Source organism: Haliaeetus leucocephalus, unplaced genomic scaffold (genome assembly GCF_000737465.1).
Source record: "Haliaeetus leucocephalus isolate CR32 unplaced genomic scaffold, Haliaeetus_leucocephalus-4.0 Scaffold173, whole genome shotgun sequence".
NCBI lineage: Eukaryota > Metazoa > Chordata > Aves > Accipitriformes > Accipitridae > Haliaeetus > Haliaeetus leucocephalus.
The window spans coordinates 2,604,406-2,620,826 of NW_010972609.1; the positions used below are offsets into that span (position 1 = coordinate 2,604,406).

General features: G+C 39.9%; 1 protein-coding gene across 3 annotated transcripts in view; it reads left to right on the forward strand.

Annotated features, from left to right (window-relative positions):
- Positions 1-488: 488 nt before the first annotated feature.
- PRMT3 (protein arginine methyltransferase 3) overlaps positions 489-16,421 on the forward strand; it is a 60,947-nt gene continuing 45,014 nt past the window's right edge. For 2 of the 3 annotated variants that reach the window (XM_010563704.1, XM_010563706.1), the window contains exons 1-8: positions 489-525; positions 640-766; positions 1,502-1,584; positions 2,967-3,016; positions 4,349-4,451; positions 6,064-6,217; positions 8,869-9,010; positions 12,148-12,213. In XM_010563704.1, the coding sequence (XP_010562006.1) occupies positions 492-525; positions 640-766; positions 1,502-1,584; positions 2,967-3,016; positions 4,349-4,451; positions 6,064-6,217; positions 8,869-9,010; positions 12,148-12,213 (759 nt within the window). In that variant the 5' untranslated portion in view covers positions 489-491. Of the gene's footprint in view, positions 526-639; positions 767-1,501; positions 1,585-2,805; positions 2,868-2,966; positions 3,017-4,348; positions 4,452-6,063; positions 6,218-8,868; positions 9,011-12,147; positions 12,214-16,421 lie in introns of those variants that run through there. The other variant, XM_010563705.1, reaches the window with a different exon arrangement.

Here is a 16,421-nt window from a genome sequence, read left to right on the forward strand (position 1 = left end):
TTAAAAGCTGATATTCACGTGTTATTTCCTTTAACTCTCCCATCGCAGCCGCGCTATTTGCAGGCAAGAGAAACCCGGCTGCCAGCCACCTGCCAAGCGCACAGAGTACGATCCCACCTCCAAGCAGCCGTAAATCTCTCATATTTTAGCCTGGCTGAGGGTGTGACCCTTTACCCACCTGCCTGCTTTTCCCTTCTGTGGGGCTACCACGCATGAACAGTCGAGGCTGCGGGCAGGTGGGAGCAGAGCGGACGGGGACGCTGCTGCCTTCCCCCCTGCTCCACAGCTCGGCCCCCCACAAGATGGCGCCGGCGCCGCTCCCGCGCCTTTGAAGAACAACGGTCGGGTGTCGCCGCTCCCCGGGACCGGAGGACCCCGCCAGGGGGCGCTCTAACCCTCTCGGGCCCGCCCCCCTCCCCCTGCGCGCTGACGTACGCCGGCGGGGCGGGGCGTCCGCCCGGAAGCGACACACGTGGGGCGGCGGCGGGGCCATGGCTTCCCGGGCGGCGGGAGCCGCTCCCGCAGGTGGGTCTGTCAGCCTCTTCCTCCTCCTCTCTTCTTTCCCTACTCCCTCCCCCTCTCTTCTTTCCCTACTCCCTCCCTCCGCTCAGTAACGGTCCCCTGCTCTCTGCTCCGCAGGGGCCGGCGGGCCGCCCGCCGAGGAGGAGATGCCCGAGCTGTCCGACGGCGAGGAGGCCTGGGAGGAGGAGGAGGAGGAGGAAGGCGCCGCCGAGGGCCTGCGGACCCGCTGCCTCTTCTGCGACAGGTGGGGCGGCGGGGGGAGCCCCGAGGGCCGCGCTGTGCTCCCCCCCGCCCGGCCGAGGGGCCTCCTGAGGCGCGGTGGTACCCGCGGAGGCCTTGGCAGAAGGGGGGTGGGGTGCGAGCGCCCAAACTTTGCCGGCGGGAGGCGGCCACGTCGGAAAAATAAGTAGCACGTAGTTTGTAACAGCGCTCTGTAGCGTGTTGAACTTACCTACCGCCTCTCTAGAGCTAAGGGTCTGCGAAATCCTGACTGCAGGAGGGAGTAATGGGGAAAGCGGGTAATTCCTCTCTCCTCACCCTGAAGCAGTATGGCAGCTTCTCTCTCGAATTCTTTTTGTCATCTTCTCCCATCGTCAGTAAATAGATGAGATTTTTATTTTGGTGCAGCAGATCTAGCTGGCCGGCTCACCTCATGTATGTGTGGTTCATAGATTGCGGGTTTAATGCTGTCTTTGCTCTCAAGGAGTTTTTGAAAGTTAACGGGGTTTGTGGTTTTGTCAAACAAAATTTTTAGGTTTATTACCTTTTGTTGCAAAATGTTCTGCAAACAAGGTAGAAGCTTCTTTGTGAGGTATGCGAGCAAGCAGGTGTCTGTTCATCCTTTCTCAAAGGCAAAAATGATGTGTTCTGAACACATTGCCTAGCAGGTCAGAACAGAGCATATAAAAATGTATAAAATATAAAGAGTGTTAACAACATATGTGTTAATGCTGCATGTTTAATAATTTGTTATTTACAGGTTGTTTAGTTCTGCTGAAGGTGTATTCTCCCACTGCAAGGCAGAGCATCAGTTTAATGTTTGTGATGTGATCAAGAAACACGGTAAGTTTTTTTTTTTCACGACTTGTCATTTCCTTCTGCATATCAGCATCTCATTTAAAATGAATTGCAAAGATTAGCTTGTTTCTAACCGATTTCCTTGTTGTAGCTGAAGATTCAAAGATTGAATAAGATAAGCTATTGTAGGAAAACGCTTATATGTTACCTTAATGCTGGCTATTTCCCTGATGCTTTATCTATTGGTAAAGCTCTTGATTAGTAACAAAAGTAAGATTGATCTCTGCTGGCTTGTGCTGAGTCCCCACTGCCTACCTGATCGACCTGAGCCAGCCCACTGCATGCTGGAGTAAGAGCTATTTACCTGATCGATTGGGAGCTCTGGCCTGACTAGCGATACTGTTGTTGGGCTCAGGAGCTTAGCAGAGACCCAAGTGGATGTATCTACCCAAAGGTCAAGTAACTGGGCTGTACTGCTGGTGTCTTTTAAGGGGCTGTTTGCAGTCTTGGCTTACGTTCCCTGAGGTGATCATAGGAAGGTGTACCCCTCGACGTCTGTTTCATTCTTTCCAGTTGAAGTGTGAGGTTGCCTTTCACTTGAAGCTGCTATCTATTTAGACCAAGATGGTGACTGAAGGAAGGTACATATAGGAGGATGTATGTGAAGTGGGGGTGGCTTTGGAAGAGTTGGGTAAGTGCTGAACTACTGAGCCTGAAATCCACGTCTTGCTGCATATAGAGGAAAACTGGAAAGCAAGGGAAGGGTAACAGTCTTGGAGAAACAGAATTTTAAGAGCGTGCTCTAAAAAGGAGAGAGAGATACGGGGATGGGAACCGCACGAAGCATTTAGAAATCTGCACGTAAAATTGTAAGCTCTCGTCTGTTTTCTGTATAAAATCCAATGGAAATCCAATGTCCTCACCATTCTTGACAAGAGTACGTAATTCTATTTAAACTACTGTTATTTCGGAGCAAGGTGGCAGTTTTAGATCAATATTGGTGTGTAATCTTGATGAGTAGGATCAATTTGTATTTTATTAAATGAAAGCTAAAATTATGAACAAAGCAGCACAACATTTAAAATATCAGCAAGGTAGCTAGTAGGAGATAAATGTGGCTGTCCTGATGTACTTGCTTGCCAAATGAATGAAATCCTTGTTCATAGGCTATTTTCCATTCTTAATTTGCAGCAAATGTATTTGTCCTGAGGGCGAGAATTTCCTAGTTTAGTCCTAAAGAGAAGAAAAATGTAAATGGAAAACTTAAGATAGGAAGACTGCACTAGATAATGATGTATACCCCAAGGGGAAGCTGGCCAATTGAACAAGTAATTAGTATTCATATCATTGTAAAATGCTTGTGGGTTTTCTGTAATGCAAGGTCTCTCTTTTTTTTTCTTTTTTTTTTCTTCTTTCTGTCTTTCCAGGACTTGATTTTTATGGATACATTAAACTAATAAACTTTGTTAGATTAAAGGTAGGTGTGCCACATAGTACTTCTGTAATCTAAGTCTGAAGAATGGAAAATCAAAATGCTGTGTTTTCAATTTGCCCTTTTTTAATAACTGTATGAAATTTTATATTTCTAGAAATAAGAAATTACAGGAATTAAAGCAGCTATTGGTTTATTTAGATGTGGAGTTGTTTTTATTTTAAATACATTTATTTAATGTGAATTTTATTGTTTCCAGAAGAGGATGTTCAGACTTGCAGAAAGCCTATGCTATGTAGTATCACATTGTTTTGTAAATTCATCTCGGCCTTTGACTCTGCTGTTGCGCTCCAGTAATGAGTTCGCTTCTTGATAACTGAAGTTTGTCAGTCCTCGCGTGTGTGTTGGTGCAAAAGAGTCTTTCCTGGGGTTGTGAGCTGGCCAGACCCCCAGTGCGCTGTTAGTAAGAACAACACCTGGTCCCTTACATCGCAGAACCTAAAATTAATCTCTGCTAAAATGATAGCAGAAATGGGACAGTCGATGGGAACCTGCAGTTTTAATTTAGGTATGGTTATGTTTTGTGTATTCTGTGACTTTTAAGGAGCAACCAAAGAACACGCTTTGAAGTTTATGTTTAGACTTAATACCATCTTATGTAATTAAGCATTTTTAACTTAAATCTTCAAATATTTATTTAAACTCTCAAATAGTTATTCAAGGCATAACTAGCTACGCAGAGTAAACACCGAAATGGAAAACCCAAAGTCCAGTATCTGACCTCTCCTTTCTTGACAAAGTATTAACTGGCCGGATGCAAACTGGAGACAATATAGCATTTCTGACATTTGTCCCTACAGCGCTGTTTGTGTAAAAACATTTGGCATGATTAGTATCTTGGCTTTATTGATTAGCCCTGTTGTAAGCTATGGGTCTGACACAGTCAAACACCTGAGTAAACTTGCTTCCTGATAGCAGTGTAATTCTCCAAGTATCCTTCAAGGTCTGTCAATCTACTGTGCTTTACTGCTTGTACTGAATTCCTTGATCCTGTAGTTTTCTGGGCTTTGGGACCCAGACTAGCTCAGAGGTGTAGTTTTATGCTGTGCTCTGGTCACCGTGGTGGTAGTGTCTGTTATGCTAAGGTAAGTACTCATTGTCAGAGTCAGGTTGGAAGCTAGAATTTCATTTCGTCGCTGTTCTCATTAGTCATGCTTTGCAGTAGTATCTTTCTCAGCCTTTGCTACAAAGCTATTTTATTAATAACCTATTTATTTTAATGGGTGGAAGAACAGATATTTGCTTTATTTTCTTGAATGAAATCAAAGGGCTGGTGTTTTCAAAGAAACTTAGCTTACATGCTCTTCTTCTGTCTAGAAACCAACAGGAGCATATTTGAGTTGTCTCAACAGCCCGCTGCCTTGGGAAGGAGAGGAGTATTTGAAACCAGAGCTAGAAGATGACCTCCTACTTCAGTTTGGTAAACAAATACGTTTCAGTATGACTGTACTGCGTTGTGGGGTAAATGTGGTATTGGCAGAGTTCGTGTCACGTGAAGCATCGTCACTATTATTCAGTTGACTTAGGTACATGAGAAAGTCCATGTACTAGCTGAAGTCACACTCTGAAATTTTTACCACATGTTATATGTTAGTTTTTAATGACTGAGATTTTTATAGCTGTATGTAATAATTAAGCAGATCAAAGAGGCACTCTACTTAAGCTTCATCGCAAGATTTATGAAAATTTTAAAGTTTCTAAATATAGGTATTTAAAATCAGATGCATTTTTGTATGCTATAAGAAAGGATTGAGTAATTTGCTTTGTTGAAAATACCTCCATCTTTTATACAGGTTGCATTTTGGACCAACGAAGCGTAGGATACTACAGTTACACAGAAGAGTTCTGCTTTCTTAGTGGTTCTAGGGCTCAGTGCAAGCAGCCTTAGGTTCTCTCTCATGACAGTTTATCAGGTGGTTTTGAGAGAATTCAGTTTGAGTTTTGAAATTTTTGCTGCCTGTGATCCTTCCACTCTCTTCCTATTTTGCACTTGATTGTACACCTGTCTTTCACCTAAACTGTAAGGTATTTAGGACTTGTGGATTTTTTTTCTCTGTACAGTCTGGGATGCAGTTTTGCCCTTTATGTGAGCCCTGCTGCACCACAGCAGAGATAATGTGTGGTAGAGGACATCGGTTGGTTACTTAAGGGATTTCACGTTTCGCTGTATCGGCTCTTTCCCAATGTGTGCTCTTTGCCCAAGCTATAGACTTTTGGAGATGCTTTGAGGTGCCGTTGCGGTTGCCTAAAGGGTTGTGAGTGTCATCTGAACCTTTGAAATCTTATTTTAAGTATCTGTGCTTTGTTTCAGTCCCATAGCCCAAATAGTCAGTCTTCCATGATTAAAAGGAGTAGGTAAATGTTTTTTGGTTTTTTTTTAAATGAAGTCTTTTGCCCAATAAGCTGGCAGTAACTTCTTACTATATCCAAAACCACAGTAGCACCATTTTGTTATCCACTGACGTCTGTTGAAATCATCAGCTGAATTTAGCAAGAGGTGAATGGGATGTAGTGCTGAGTCTGAGCTTTGGTAGTTAAAAAGCACTGCTTCATGTCGATTCATTCTGCTTATGCTCTTTTGTGTGTTCATAAGCTTTATAAAAGACCAAGGTATTGGTTTGAAAATTAAGAGTTAATGTCTAATTATTAAGAAAAAAGTGTGTATACCTTCTTACCTTTTACCACGACCCTTAACAGCCCTTTTAGCCTCAGGATAACATAACTGGAAAAATAGAGGAACCTAACGTCTCTTTTATCAATAATCAAACACTGGTATGTAAAGAAGCCTGAATTCTGGATTTATTTGCTTTGTTAACTTAGAGCTTGCTTCTAGCATACTAGCTTTTACTGAGTAGTATTGTGTTCTACGGTTAGTCCCATCAAATTCAGTGATGCTTCTTGTAAGACAGACTACTTTTACAAATCATCCAAAGGCACAAGTAGCAACGCTGAAAACGTCATATGTTTATGAGCTGCAGTGAAGCAATATGTGACTGGTAGGTGAGGTTTTTTTTTTATCCCTGTTTCATCAGATATAGAAGATCTTTGTGAACCTGTGAATGTTTTGCCTTCTAATGGTTTAAGTGATACCCTGGTGCTCCTTGAACAATTAAAACGTGCAGAACACAGAGCAAGACTTGCAGAAGCAGCCTTGGCTAGAGCACAAGATGATCTTCAAAAAATGAAGTAAGTGTTTGAACTGAAGTTTTGTTTGGTTTTTTTTATTATTTGATGTGTTTTAGGTGAGTTGAGATGTTCATGTTTAAAGACCAAGAGAAATTCAAAGAAGTGGTAGAATGTAACTATGGAGTAAAACTCATGACTTGTGTTGGGCCTGTAGGTTTGACTTTTATTTTGTAGATGATTAGTAAAACCTGCACAAAACTTGCACAAATTGAAAGAGCAAAGTATGCTTACAAAAGCTAAATAAGCACATGGCCCAGAAACGTGTATTTGGCTTCAGACCACTCTTTGTTTTGGAAAACTTGGGTTTTTTTCCTGTGTGTCTTCTTGTCCTATTCTTGTTCCCTTCTTTTTCATTTAAAAGAAAGAAAAACCTTTTTAGGTAATCAGTTGCAATTTCTTCACAGCTCTCTAAACTTCAATCAGGCTTATATAGATTTCTTTTTGAGGTTAGTGTATCAAATTATCTGCTGTTGTAAAAGGGAGCCTTTACTTTTTCTTTGTCAATGCAGGCTTTTCAATTCATCAGGGATTGGCTGGCAGCAAAAATAGGCAGATGTAGATCTGATGAAGCAGCACAGTTTTAAATTATAGACAGATGAACCAATTGTGTTGTAGTAGTCTACATGCTGTAATTCACAGTGATGGTGATTCATGCTGGAGATTACTTCACTGAAAGAGACCATCTACACGTGTTTCCTTTCAGGTAAACCTCTGTGAAGTAAAGATAGCTTGGAAGTCTGATGTGGAGTGAGAATAGTGTACAGGACCTTAATCTACAGTAACCTGTTTTTCTATTGTTTTCTGTCATGGAAGTAGATTTATACTGGTATTTGGCATGCTGGTTGGCTGGCTTCAGCTTCTGGGGTTCCAGGAGCTTTGTCATGCTATACCTGTCCACAGAGACTTCTTGGGAGACTGAGTAACTGTAACTTCTTTCAGTTGCAACGTGATTATATTATGCAGGTCTTACTCACTAAGATGTGGAAAAAGTATTTCAAGTTTTTTAATGACTGCCTGTTCAGGATCAGTCAAGCAGCTCCTTAGAGATTGTTGCCTTCTGAGCCCGGGCATAACAGTATGAGGCCACTCACTAGTTGCGTATAAAATAATTTCTGCGGAAATGTTTTTCCAAGTTTGCTAGGCTGAGTAGACTTGTAGAATCAGGAGAATTGAAAGGTGTACAAAGGAAAGAGAGGTAGCTGGAGGCCTCGTGACATCGTTTCCCCCCGCAAATGGTAACAGTTCTATGAATCAGGTCACCTCTAGCATTTGATGTAATCTAGAGATGTAAGAGCATGGCTTGTATGTCCTGAATTTTTTTAATCTGTCCCCTGTTGAGAGATGACGGCTTTTGTTTTTACGTATCTTTTTTTCTTCTGGATTAAAAAGACAGGAGGGCAGCTCTGTCTCTAGAGTTTGTTTGATACTTGTGTTGTGTGCATAGGCTGGAGGAGCTATTGGCTGAATCCATTTTAAATAAATTGAAATGTAAAATTGGGTTAAATCTTACAAAATGCTAATTACACTTAATTGTATGTCGTAGAATCTATTTTTTTGTATGTTTCAATTTTTATCATTTTGATATTTACCTAAAAGTAAGGAAAATGCAAACTGCCATGGGTGAAGAGCGATATTAAAAATAAGACCTTACCTGTACATCAGCATGTATAGGAAGTTTCTGATATTGAGAAATTTCTAATATGAATCCCCTTACCACCTGCTCTTCCCCATCCAAACTAGTTAATCAGGGACTGAAATAGTATTTTTGGTTTTGTTGTTCTATAAGGAGGGTACTGCTAATGAGATGTTACGTACAGCTTCTGTATGCTAAGTTCCTATTTAAGAAAGTATGACCACCGTTGAAGGTGAGCTTTGGCTGCTTCGGAGAGGTCTAGGATGCAAGTTCTGCTGATGTTGGACTGTAGACCCTCAGAGGAATATTGTCTGGCTGAAGCACGTTTACTTTTTCACTTCATTGCGGGTATAGTAGGAGCTGTTTGCTTGTCAGCTTTTAATAGTGATTTCATGGTAAAAACCTTGATTTGTGTATTTTGTCATCAAAACTTCTTTGAGAAATGAGAAGAGGATGTGAGTATTAGGAATGCAGGGCCACGGAGGAGGAAAAACAGTGTGAAATTCAAGTAATAAATTGAATTTTAAGCTCTGGTTTGTTTCTACGCAAGTGCTTCTGTTTTAAAGTACTTTCTTCTACTTTCCATTATTCACGCGGCGTTTTGCGGTTTGTAGTTCTTGTGCTGTTTGGTGTATTGAGTCCGAATCTGCGTTACGCAGCCTAAAACACACGGTCCCAGCTTTTGTACTGGCAAGCGCAAAACAGATGATACCTCCTTAAAAACAGAAACAAAGTCCGAACGTTTTACTGCTGATATTTGCTGGTCGAAAGCAGAAAGTGGTCACTGCGGGAGGGTGATGGAGGGAGAATGGTGGTGCAGCAGCCTGGAGGAGCCGGCAGAGGGGGGCTGTGCACCCTTAAACCTGGTCCCATTGTTGTCAAAGCCCCTGTGCAGCCTGGAGCCCTCTTTTTTTTTTTTTTTTTTTTTTTCCAGCCCCTTCTCCCCCCACCCCTACCCCCGCCTCCTTTTCTTGGCCCCATAAACATGTCTCAAGGGTATATTTCAAATTGATTACAGACAATTTGCACAGGATTTTGTGATGAACGCAGATGTCGGGAGCAGCTCGTCATCCAGCGCCATTGCAGACCTTCACGAGGATGAGGATGGTGTTTACTTCAGCTCCTATGGGCATTATGGGATACACGAAGAGATGCTAAAGGTTAGAAAGTCATCTCAACTGCATCTTAGTAGGACTAAAGAGGAAAGATGTAATGAAGTGGGCTGTGTGCCCGTACATATACTGCAGAGCAGCTGCATTTTTAACCCTTTTTATACATGATAGTTTTTTCCTAGGAGTTGGGTTGAGAGATCTCTTTTCAGTTTTATTTCCTTTGTATAAATGCTGTTTACGGGAAGCCTTAGGAACATAAAATCATTTACTCTACAGATAGGCTTGAAACTGTATTACGATATCTGTACTACGACCTTACCTTGCCAAAAGCAGCTTTTTCCTGGGTGCTTAAAAGATAAAGGCTAAAACATGGTACAGACAGTGAATATTTTTCTTCAGTTTATATTTTCCTAACAATTGAAATTAGTTAGGCAAAACAATTTCTCAAATATTTTGGTTTCCTGCTGCACTAGGTAAACAGCAGCTGTTGGCATTTGTGCACAGTCTAGTGTATTGATAACATGACATTGAACAGTTTGAAAAATTGTGTGCTCCCTTTGTATGATAAAGATAAAAAATTAATGCTTAAAACTCTTCAAAGGCAAACCTGTGTATGCCCTTTTAACTTAAAAAAAAAAAACCCCAAATACAAACCCCAGCAACTTATAATTGACACGTAAATCGAAATCTCTTAATGCTTACTTTTAGAGAAAGTATCATAGTTGTGAAATTCATAAACAGTTTTACCGTTTTCACGTAGAAATAAATAAAATTCCTGCCCAGTGTAGAGATAGAATACGGAGTTGTGAAGTGACTTTGTCCTTATAGGTAGCATATAAAGTTTTCTGCTTTGTAAATGATTTAGTGGCCCCAATGTAGAAATACACGTGAATCTGTGTCAAGAATAGTGTAAGCATGAGGTTAATTTTAAGGGGGGCCGTGTGAGGGGTGGGTGTTACAGAAGCGCAGAGAAGTTTGCGGAAGTAGAAGAATGTTTTCCAAAATGTATAGTCTAGAGAAATATAATTTATGTTTTGAAGGTAAATAAAAATGATAGACGTTTGAGTTTGCAGTTCTTTAAAGGTGTTTGAGATGTTATAGGCTATAGGATGAGGAAGCCTTTCTGTTTGCTAATAGTTTATAATAATTCTCCATCTCTGCACAAGGAGATTGGTAAAAAATTGTATTTTATTGGTTTAAGGAAATGTTTGTCAGAATGCTTTTAAGAAGACTTTTGACTTTCCTTAACGTAGGAGAACAATTGCTTTTTATCATGCATGCATTGAATTTTTTCCTATGTGCGAGATGTTCGCTTAGATTTTTTTTTTATGTCTACCTTATTTATATAAATATAGTGGCTTGCTACATTGAAACTTTTAAGAAAGGAGTCTTGCTGTCTGAATTTTAAGTCTGTCTCTGACACTGTTCAGTTTTGAAACCTTTTTTTTCTTATGCCTGGTAGTGGTAGGATGAAGTTTCAGTTTGGTTTCTTTGCTGCAAATACTTCAGAGATGGGTGAAGAGTATTGTTACTTAACTCTGGCCAAATGGCTAGTCTTTCCCTTGCTCTGTTTTTTTGCTTGAGAATTTCTTGACTATCATCTTTGATAAATTTCCTTACCAGTTTATTTAAAAACAAAACAAAAAAAGCATTACATTGAAATGGCGAGTGAGAGAATGGGGTTGATGAAGAGAGAGACCTGAAGTGAATGACCATGGCTTGCTCGAGCAGCAGTGCATATAGTAGAGGCAGCAGCTAGAATTGTATTGATTAAGTTGGGGCAGTGCTGAGGCAACGTGAGTGGGCAGGACGCAAGGCTGAAAGCTTTCTGGCTGACTGCTTTCTCGATTGATGCCGAACGTTCTGATTTTTATTTTTTTTCTTTCCAAACTTTTTTGGTCGTTTCAGCAAAGCCTATTATGTACTGCAATAGAGGTGAAGTACTAAAAATAGTTGCTCTGAATATAACATCATAGTAAACCAATATGATTTTTAAAGGATGACTATTTCTTTTATTCATGTTAATTATGTATAATTTTAAAGGACAATTTTCTAAAATCATCCCTAAATGTTTCTTTGGGCTCTCTGTGTGTGTGATAATCCTCCTAAACTTAAAACCAGATTTTAGGATTTTCAAGCCTCAAGATAATTCGTCTCCAGAATCTTTATAAACATACCCTATGTTCTCAGTATCCATTTTTTATCTTGTTTTTCTAATAAAATAGACTGTGTTCTTTCTCACTAGAGAAAATTTCTTTATTTTCTGTATTATTTCTAAAAATTCTTACCTGCCACAGTAGAAAAATATTAACTTAAATATAGGCAATGGGATTTTGTACTTCAGTATTATTTATAGGCTTGTCTTCACTAGATAAAAATAGCTTAACATTTTTCTTTTAATTTGCTCTAACACTTGAACTGTAAGAGCAATTCCAAACCCTATACTTGGCTGTCAATTTGCGTACCTGCTGATGCATATTAAGAGAACCAATGTTTTAATAGATGGCTTTGCTGGTAGATTTTGCTATACTGCTAGCTTTCATATACTAAGATACTATAAATATTTAGTTATAGGCTTGAAAACATTCCAGCTTCTCAGGTCATGTTGTATTACAGTTAAGTTTGTTTATTATATTGGGCTTTCATAGAATGGACTGTACAGCTGCAATTACTAGCTTGTTGTCAGGCTTGCAAAATTGCAGTTTGTTCAGAAATAGAAAAGGTTAATCTGATCCATAACTTATTTTTGAAGGAATCTGTCTCACAGGAGTGTCAGAATAAAATGATACAAAATGTTTTGTGAACTCGTGACTCAAAATTTTTACCATTGTATAGAAGTTGTTATGTAAAGTTGTTGCAGTATTGCCACTCTATTACTGCTATTCCTAGAAAGTGGTGAAGAGGTATTAAGAAGCTTGAAACATCCAAAATCAAATGCAGCAGGTTAGGAAACTGTAAGCTAATTTCTTATTTTTCCTCCAGAGGCTCAGCTGGCTTCATTTGTAAACACAATAAATTCTGAAAGAATATCGTATGGGAAGTGTGGTGATTGCAGAGCCTGCATAAGTACGGTAGCCACAAAACATCTTTAGGCTAAGTTAAAAAGCAAGGTTTTCAACATTTTTGAACTATATACTGTACCTAAGTAGAAGAAAATGAATGCTTTTTTATTCTTTAAATCATAGGATAAAGTGCGTACAGAAAGCTATCGTGACTTCATGTATCAAAACCCACATATCTTCAAGGACAAGGTAGGTAAAACAGATCAGAAAATAGAATAATTTCTGCGCTTTATTTTTTCTCAAGTGGTAGAAATCCTTCAGGTTGGCTACTCTGTAGCTTTGGGAATGGAATATCACACTGACAAGATTTGATTTAATGTACTCTGGCTTTATGAGGTGATAGAGTGCTATTCAGCTGCTGGAGGGTGCAAAGTGCTGATAACAGAAGTGCTGATCGCTATTGTCATTGTTCTGTGTGCCATGTCGGGATGTTCATTAATTATGTTGGCGGGGTTAAGTTGAGTCTTTCTTGTCCAGTATATTAAGTGGAATCTATCTTAGAGGGTCTCTTTACCAGAATTTAAGTGAATTTCAATTTGTGCCTGATACAATAAAAACATCTACAAGCACTGTGTAATTAGAATTGGGGAAGAATTCATACGCAGCTGATTTACTGAATTAGTGTAGCTGAGTCTCTCCAGACCAGGTTATTATTAAGGGACTTAGAACCAGGAACTAGTATTTCACTTGCAGTGAGAAGAGATTGCACTGACGTTTATTTACGATCTTACTGTGGTTATCACCCCTGCTCAGTCGTGATCCTCCTGTCTTCTGTATTTCTGCTGGCTATTTCTGATGAGTTTGTTGTGTTCTGAGTTACGCTGTGCAGCCTTCTGTTCTGGATTAGCTTTCCTCTATTTAGTGCTTACCATTCTTAAGCTGCGTATGGACATTTCTTAGTGTGAAACCGGGATGTCTAGGTTTATGGAAGGCAATCACTGTTGATTTTTATTTTGGTCTTGATTGAGACTTCGATAATACAAGGCTTCAGAATAGTTGTGGTAGTAATAAAAGTGCACCCATCTGATAATTCCTCAGTTGGAAACGGTGCTAGATACAGTTTTGTCGTAGGCGGGAGGCACTTCAAGGTGCATACTCTTTGTATGCCTTACCTTGGTTTTCTTTTGGCAACTACAGCAGAAGAATATTAGGAAAAGAGTTTTCTTCCTTTTTTGCTTCAATCCATGTCATAAGCCTGTTGCTACTGAACATTTCTAAGCTCTTCAGTTATAATGAGAGAATGAGCAAAAGTGTTGTAGAAGCATCATGCTACCAGCTCCTTAAACGGTGAGCGGCTCATCCAACAAAGTAGAGAGATCAATAAAGGAGAGAGAACTTTTCTGGGAAAAATTCAGTTTCACAGGTGCCCCTAAAATTGATAGCTGCAGGTTTTCACAGGGTGAGACTGATCTTACTAAGTTATGTGGAATGTGTGTCCTAGTGGAACAGTAATTTTTCAGAATTGGTTGTATTTCTCCTCTGGTGTGTGGACCTGTTGGTAACATTCGAAACAAAACATGGATGAACTGTTACAGACAAGGTTGCTTCAGCCCCAGCTGTCGATGGACTTGCTCAGCAAACAGGTAGAGAATGTGTGTGCTTACTCTGGTTTTGCTTCACGTGAAAGCATTCAACTTCTAAAGAAAAGCTTGTCTATTCTCACAACATCTACAAACTGGTTTCTAAACATGGTGTTTTTACAGTAGTTTTTTTGATCAAGATTACCTCAAATTCGTAGTGTATCCAAACCCATCGTGGTGTGTTGAGGTTGAATGAAACGAAAGTTTCTCAATTGCTTTGAGTTCCCAACAGCTTCAATCCAGGTGACCAGTGCCCCACTTAACTTCTGTGTCTGATTAAATGTTGGTGTAGCTTTCACTTGGTACTCTGGTAAGGAGAATATATCGGATTTTTTTTAGAGATCTGGCTTTGAAGTGACATCTGTTACAGACCGCTGCTGAAGGAACTGTTAAGATGTTTTGCTTAATTTATGTATCATATGATGCTCTCGGAACCATATTAATGAGTGAAACTTCAACTTGAGGAAATAGGCTGTTTTCCCTTAATGTTTGATTACAATTTCAAAAAAACAGTGAGTAAAAGTCCTATACTGTATTTCCCAGAACTCCCATATGGTATTCCTCCCTAGAAGGTTGGGAGGAGCTTGTTCAAAGAGCTTAATTGGTATTACTAGTTTTTGATGCAAATCTGCAGTATCCCAAAGAGGTGTGATTGCACTATAACAGATGATAACAGAATATCTAGTTTTGTTTATTATGCATACTTTATTCAGAACCAGCCAATTGGTTTGTTCTCTCTCAGCTTTCTAAAGAAATTATGAAAACTCGAATGAATCCTGCTTGCTGCCTTTATTTTTAACCTGTCAGATGTACTTGAGATGAGAATAGGACAGTTTAGATTACCTAGCAGGAGTAGTTAAGGTGGCCTTACTCAGTAAAAGGATATGTGATCCATTTTTACAGCAAGAGTATTTTTTGGTGTAAAGATAATTGATTGGAAAAAGCACTGTTGCCATGCTTAGTTTTTGTTGTAGAATAGAAGTCTGAGGCAGGCATCAATGCCATATTGAGAAAAAATGAGTTTTTAAACATGATTCCTACTAGAAGTTCATCGATGGAATTAATTGGCCAAATTACCAGACCTCCTGTTTTTCTGAATTTGAAGTAATTTTTTTCTGTTACTAAAAGTAGAATATCAGTTTTGATTAGACTGCAGAGAAGGATGTGATGCTGCAGTATATTATGGTATAGTCAAATCGCCAGTCCAGCTGCTCCAGATCTCTGGTGAGAGGCCATATGTGATCACCGCAAGAATGCGTTAGCTGTAGACCCTTGTCCTTAGGCTAATTGGTGATCATTCTGCTTGTCTTTCCGTTCCTCAGATGTGTTCCAGCTTGTATATTTTCTCTCCTGTGTCTTTTTCTCCACCCCCATCCCCTGCCTAAGGCTAGATGAGTTCCATCTGGGTTTTTAAGTGACCAGGGCAGCTGTCCAAAGTGGTGTCTGTTTTGATTTTTTTCCAATTTGTGGTGATTGCTCTCTTTCATGCAACTGTACATCAAGATCATTCTTTCACAGAGGTTTATTTTTGGCTCTGACTTCCAGCTTTCATGGCTCAGCAATTTTGTTAACTGCCATGGGTAAAGTGTTAGAATAGATGATGTTAGGGGGTGTGAGATTTCAGCAGCTGCGAGAACATTGATTTTTACTTTCTATTCCTGTCTCTAGAGGAATTCAGCCTAGGGATTTCTGTAGCCATTACATACTCACATGTAACTTGTGAGTGAGTTGTAGAATTGACTCCTATTGGAACATAGCTGCAAATAGTTGCAGGTGGAACAAGTAACTCTGTAATGTCCGTGGCCGGCCTCTACACAAGATGCTGTAAAAAATTCATCCTGCTAGTGTTTTTTAGTCTGATTCCAGATTGTAAGTTGCTCTATCGAGACAGGTGGCAGTCAACTCTTCAGTCATTGCTTCCCAGTACGCTACAGCAGAAGCTCACTTACGCTGTGCTGCTAAGGATAAATGGCTATTTTTATTCATGCTGGCTTCAGAATCATTGTTCTGTGTCCGTCGTCAGAACGTAGAGAACTGTAGGCAAGGGAAGGCAAGCAGACTTAATATGCAGAGCATTCAAGTATTTACTGTGATGATGTTAGGTGAAATTTAAAAGTGCACATGCAAGTTTTTGTTGCGCCAAGGCAAGAATGCTCAGTAGCTCATAAGCTAGAAAGTTTGTCAGTACGGTGCATTATTGCCTTGAAATACTTTGTAAAAGGGGGTTATAATTCTCAAGTGTGGGATTGATTACCGAGTGATTTGATGCCTGCCTTAGAAAAAAATTTCATGTAATGAAAGCTGTGAGGAGGATAGTTTTTACAACACTGGGTGCTGTGCTAAGGAGAGACAGTGAAATAAGTTAGTGTTCGTTTGTAAGAAATGATTTTTATGACTAGTAATTCTGACTCAATGTTCTTGTTACCTTAGAAGTGTTTTAGTAAGTTGCTCTTACTGTCTTGTTTAGGTCTTTTGTATGGGAAAGGAAGACTGTCTTTACAGTTCGGATTCTGTTAATGCTTAAATGCTATGCGTGATACGAGTGACTATGTAGTGTTTATGAAACTTTTTTGATTTTCAGATTTCAGAACATTTTTGGGTTTCGTGCTCAGAATTTTTTAACGCCATTAGTAAAGCTTAATTATATTAAGTAGATGTCCAACAATAAGACCGCTGATGATCTGGCTAATGCAACAGAATGCACCCTCGGCAAATTCGCAGGTGATGCAAAACTGGGAGGAGTGCTTGATGCACTGCGTGGTTGTGCTGTCCTTCAGAAGGACCTCCACAGGCTGGAGAAATGGGCCAACGGGGGTC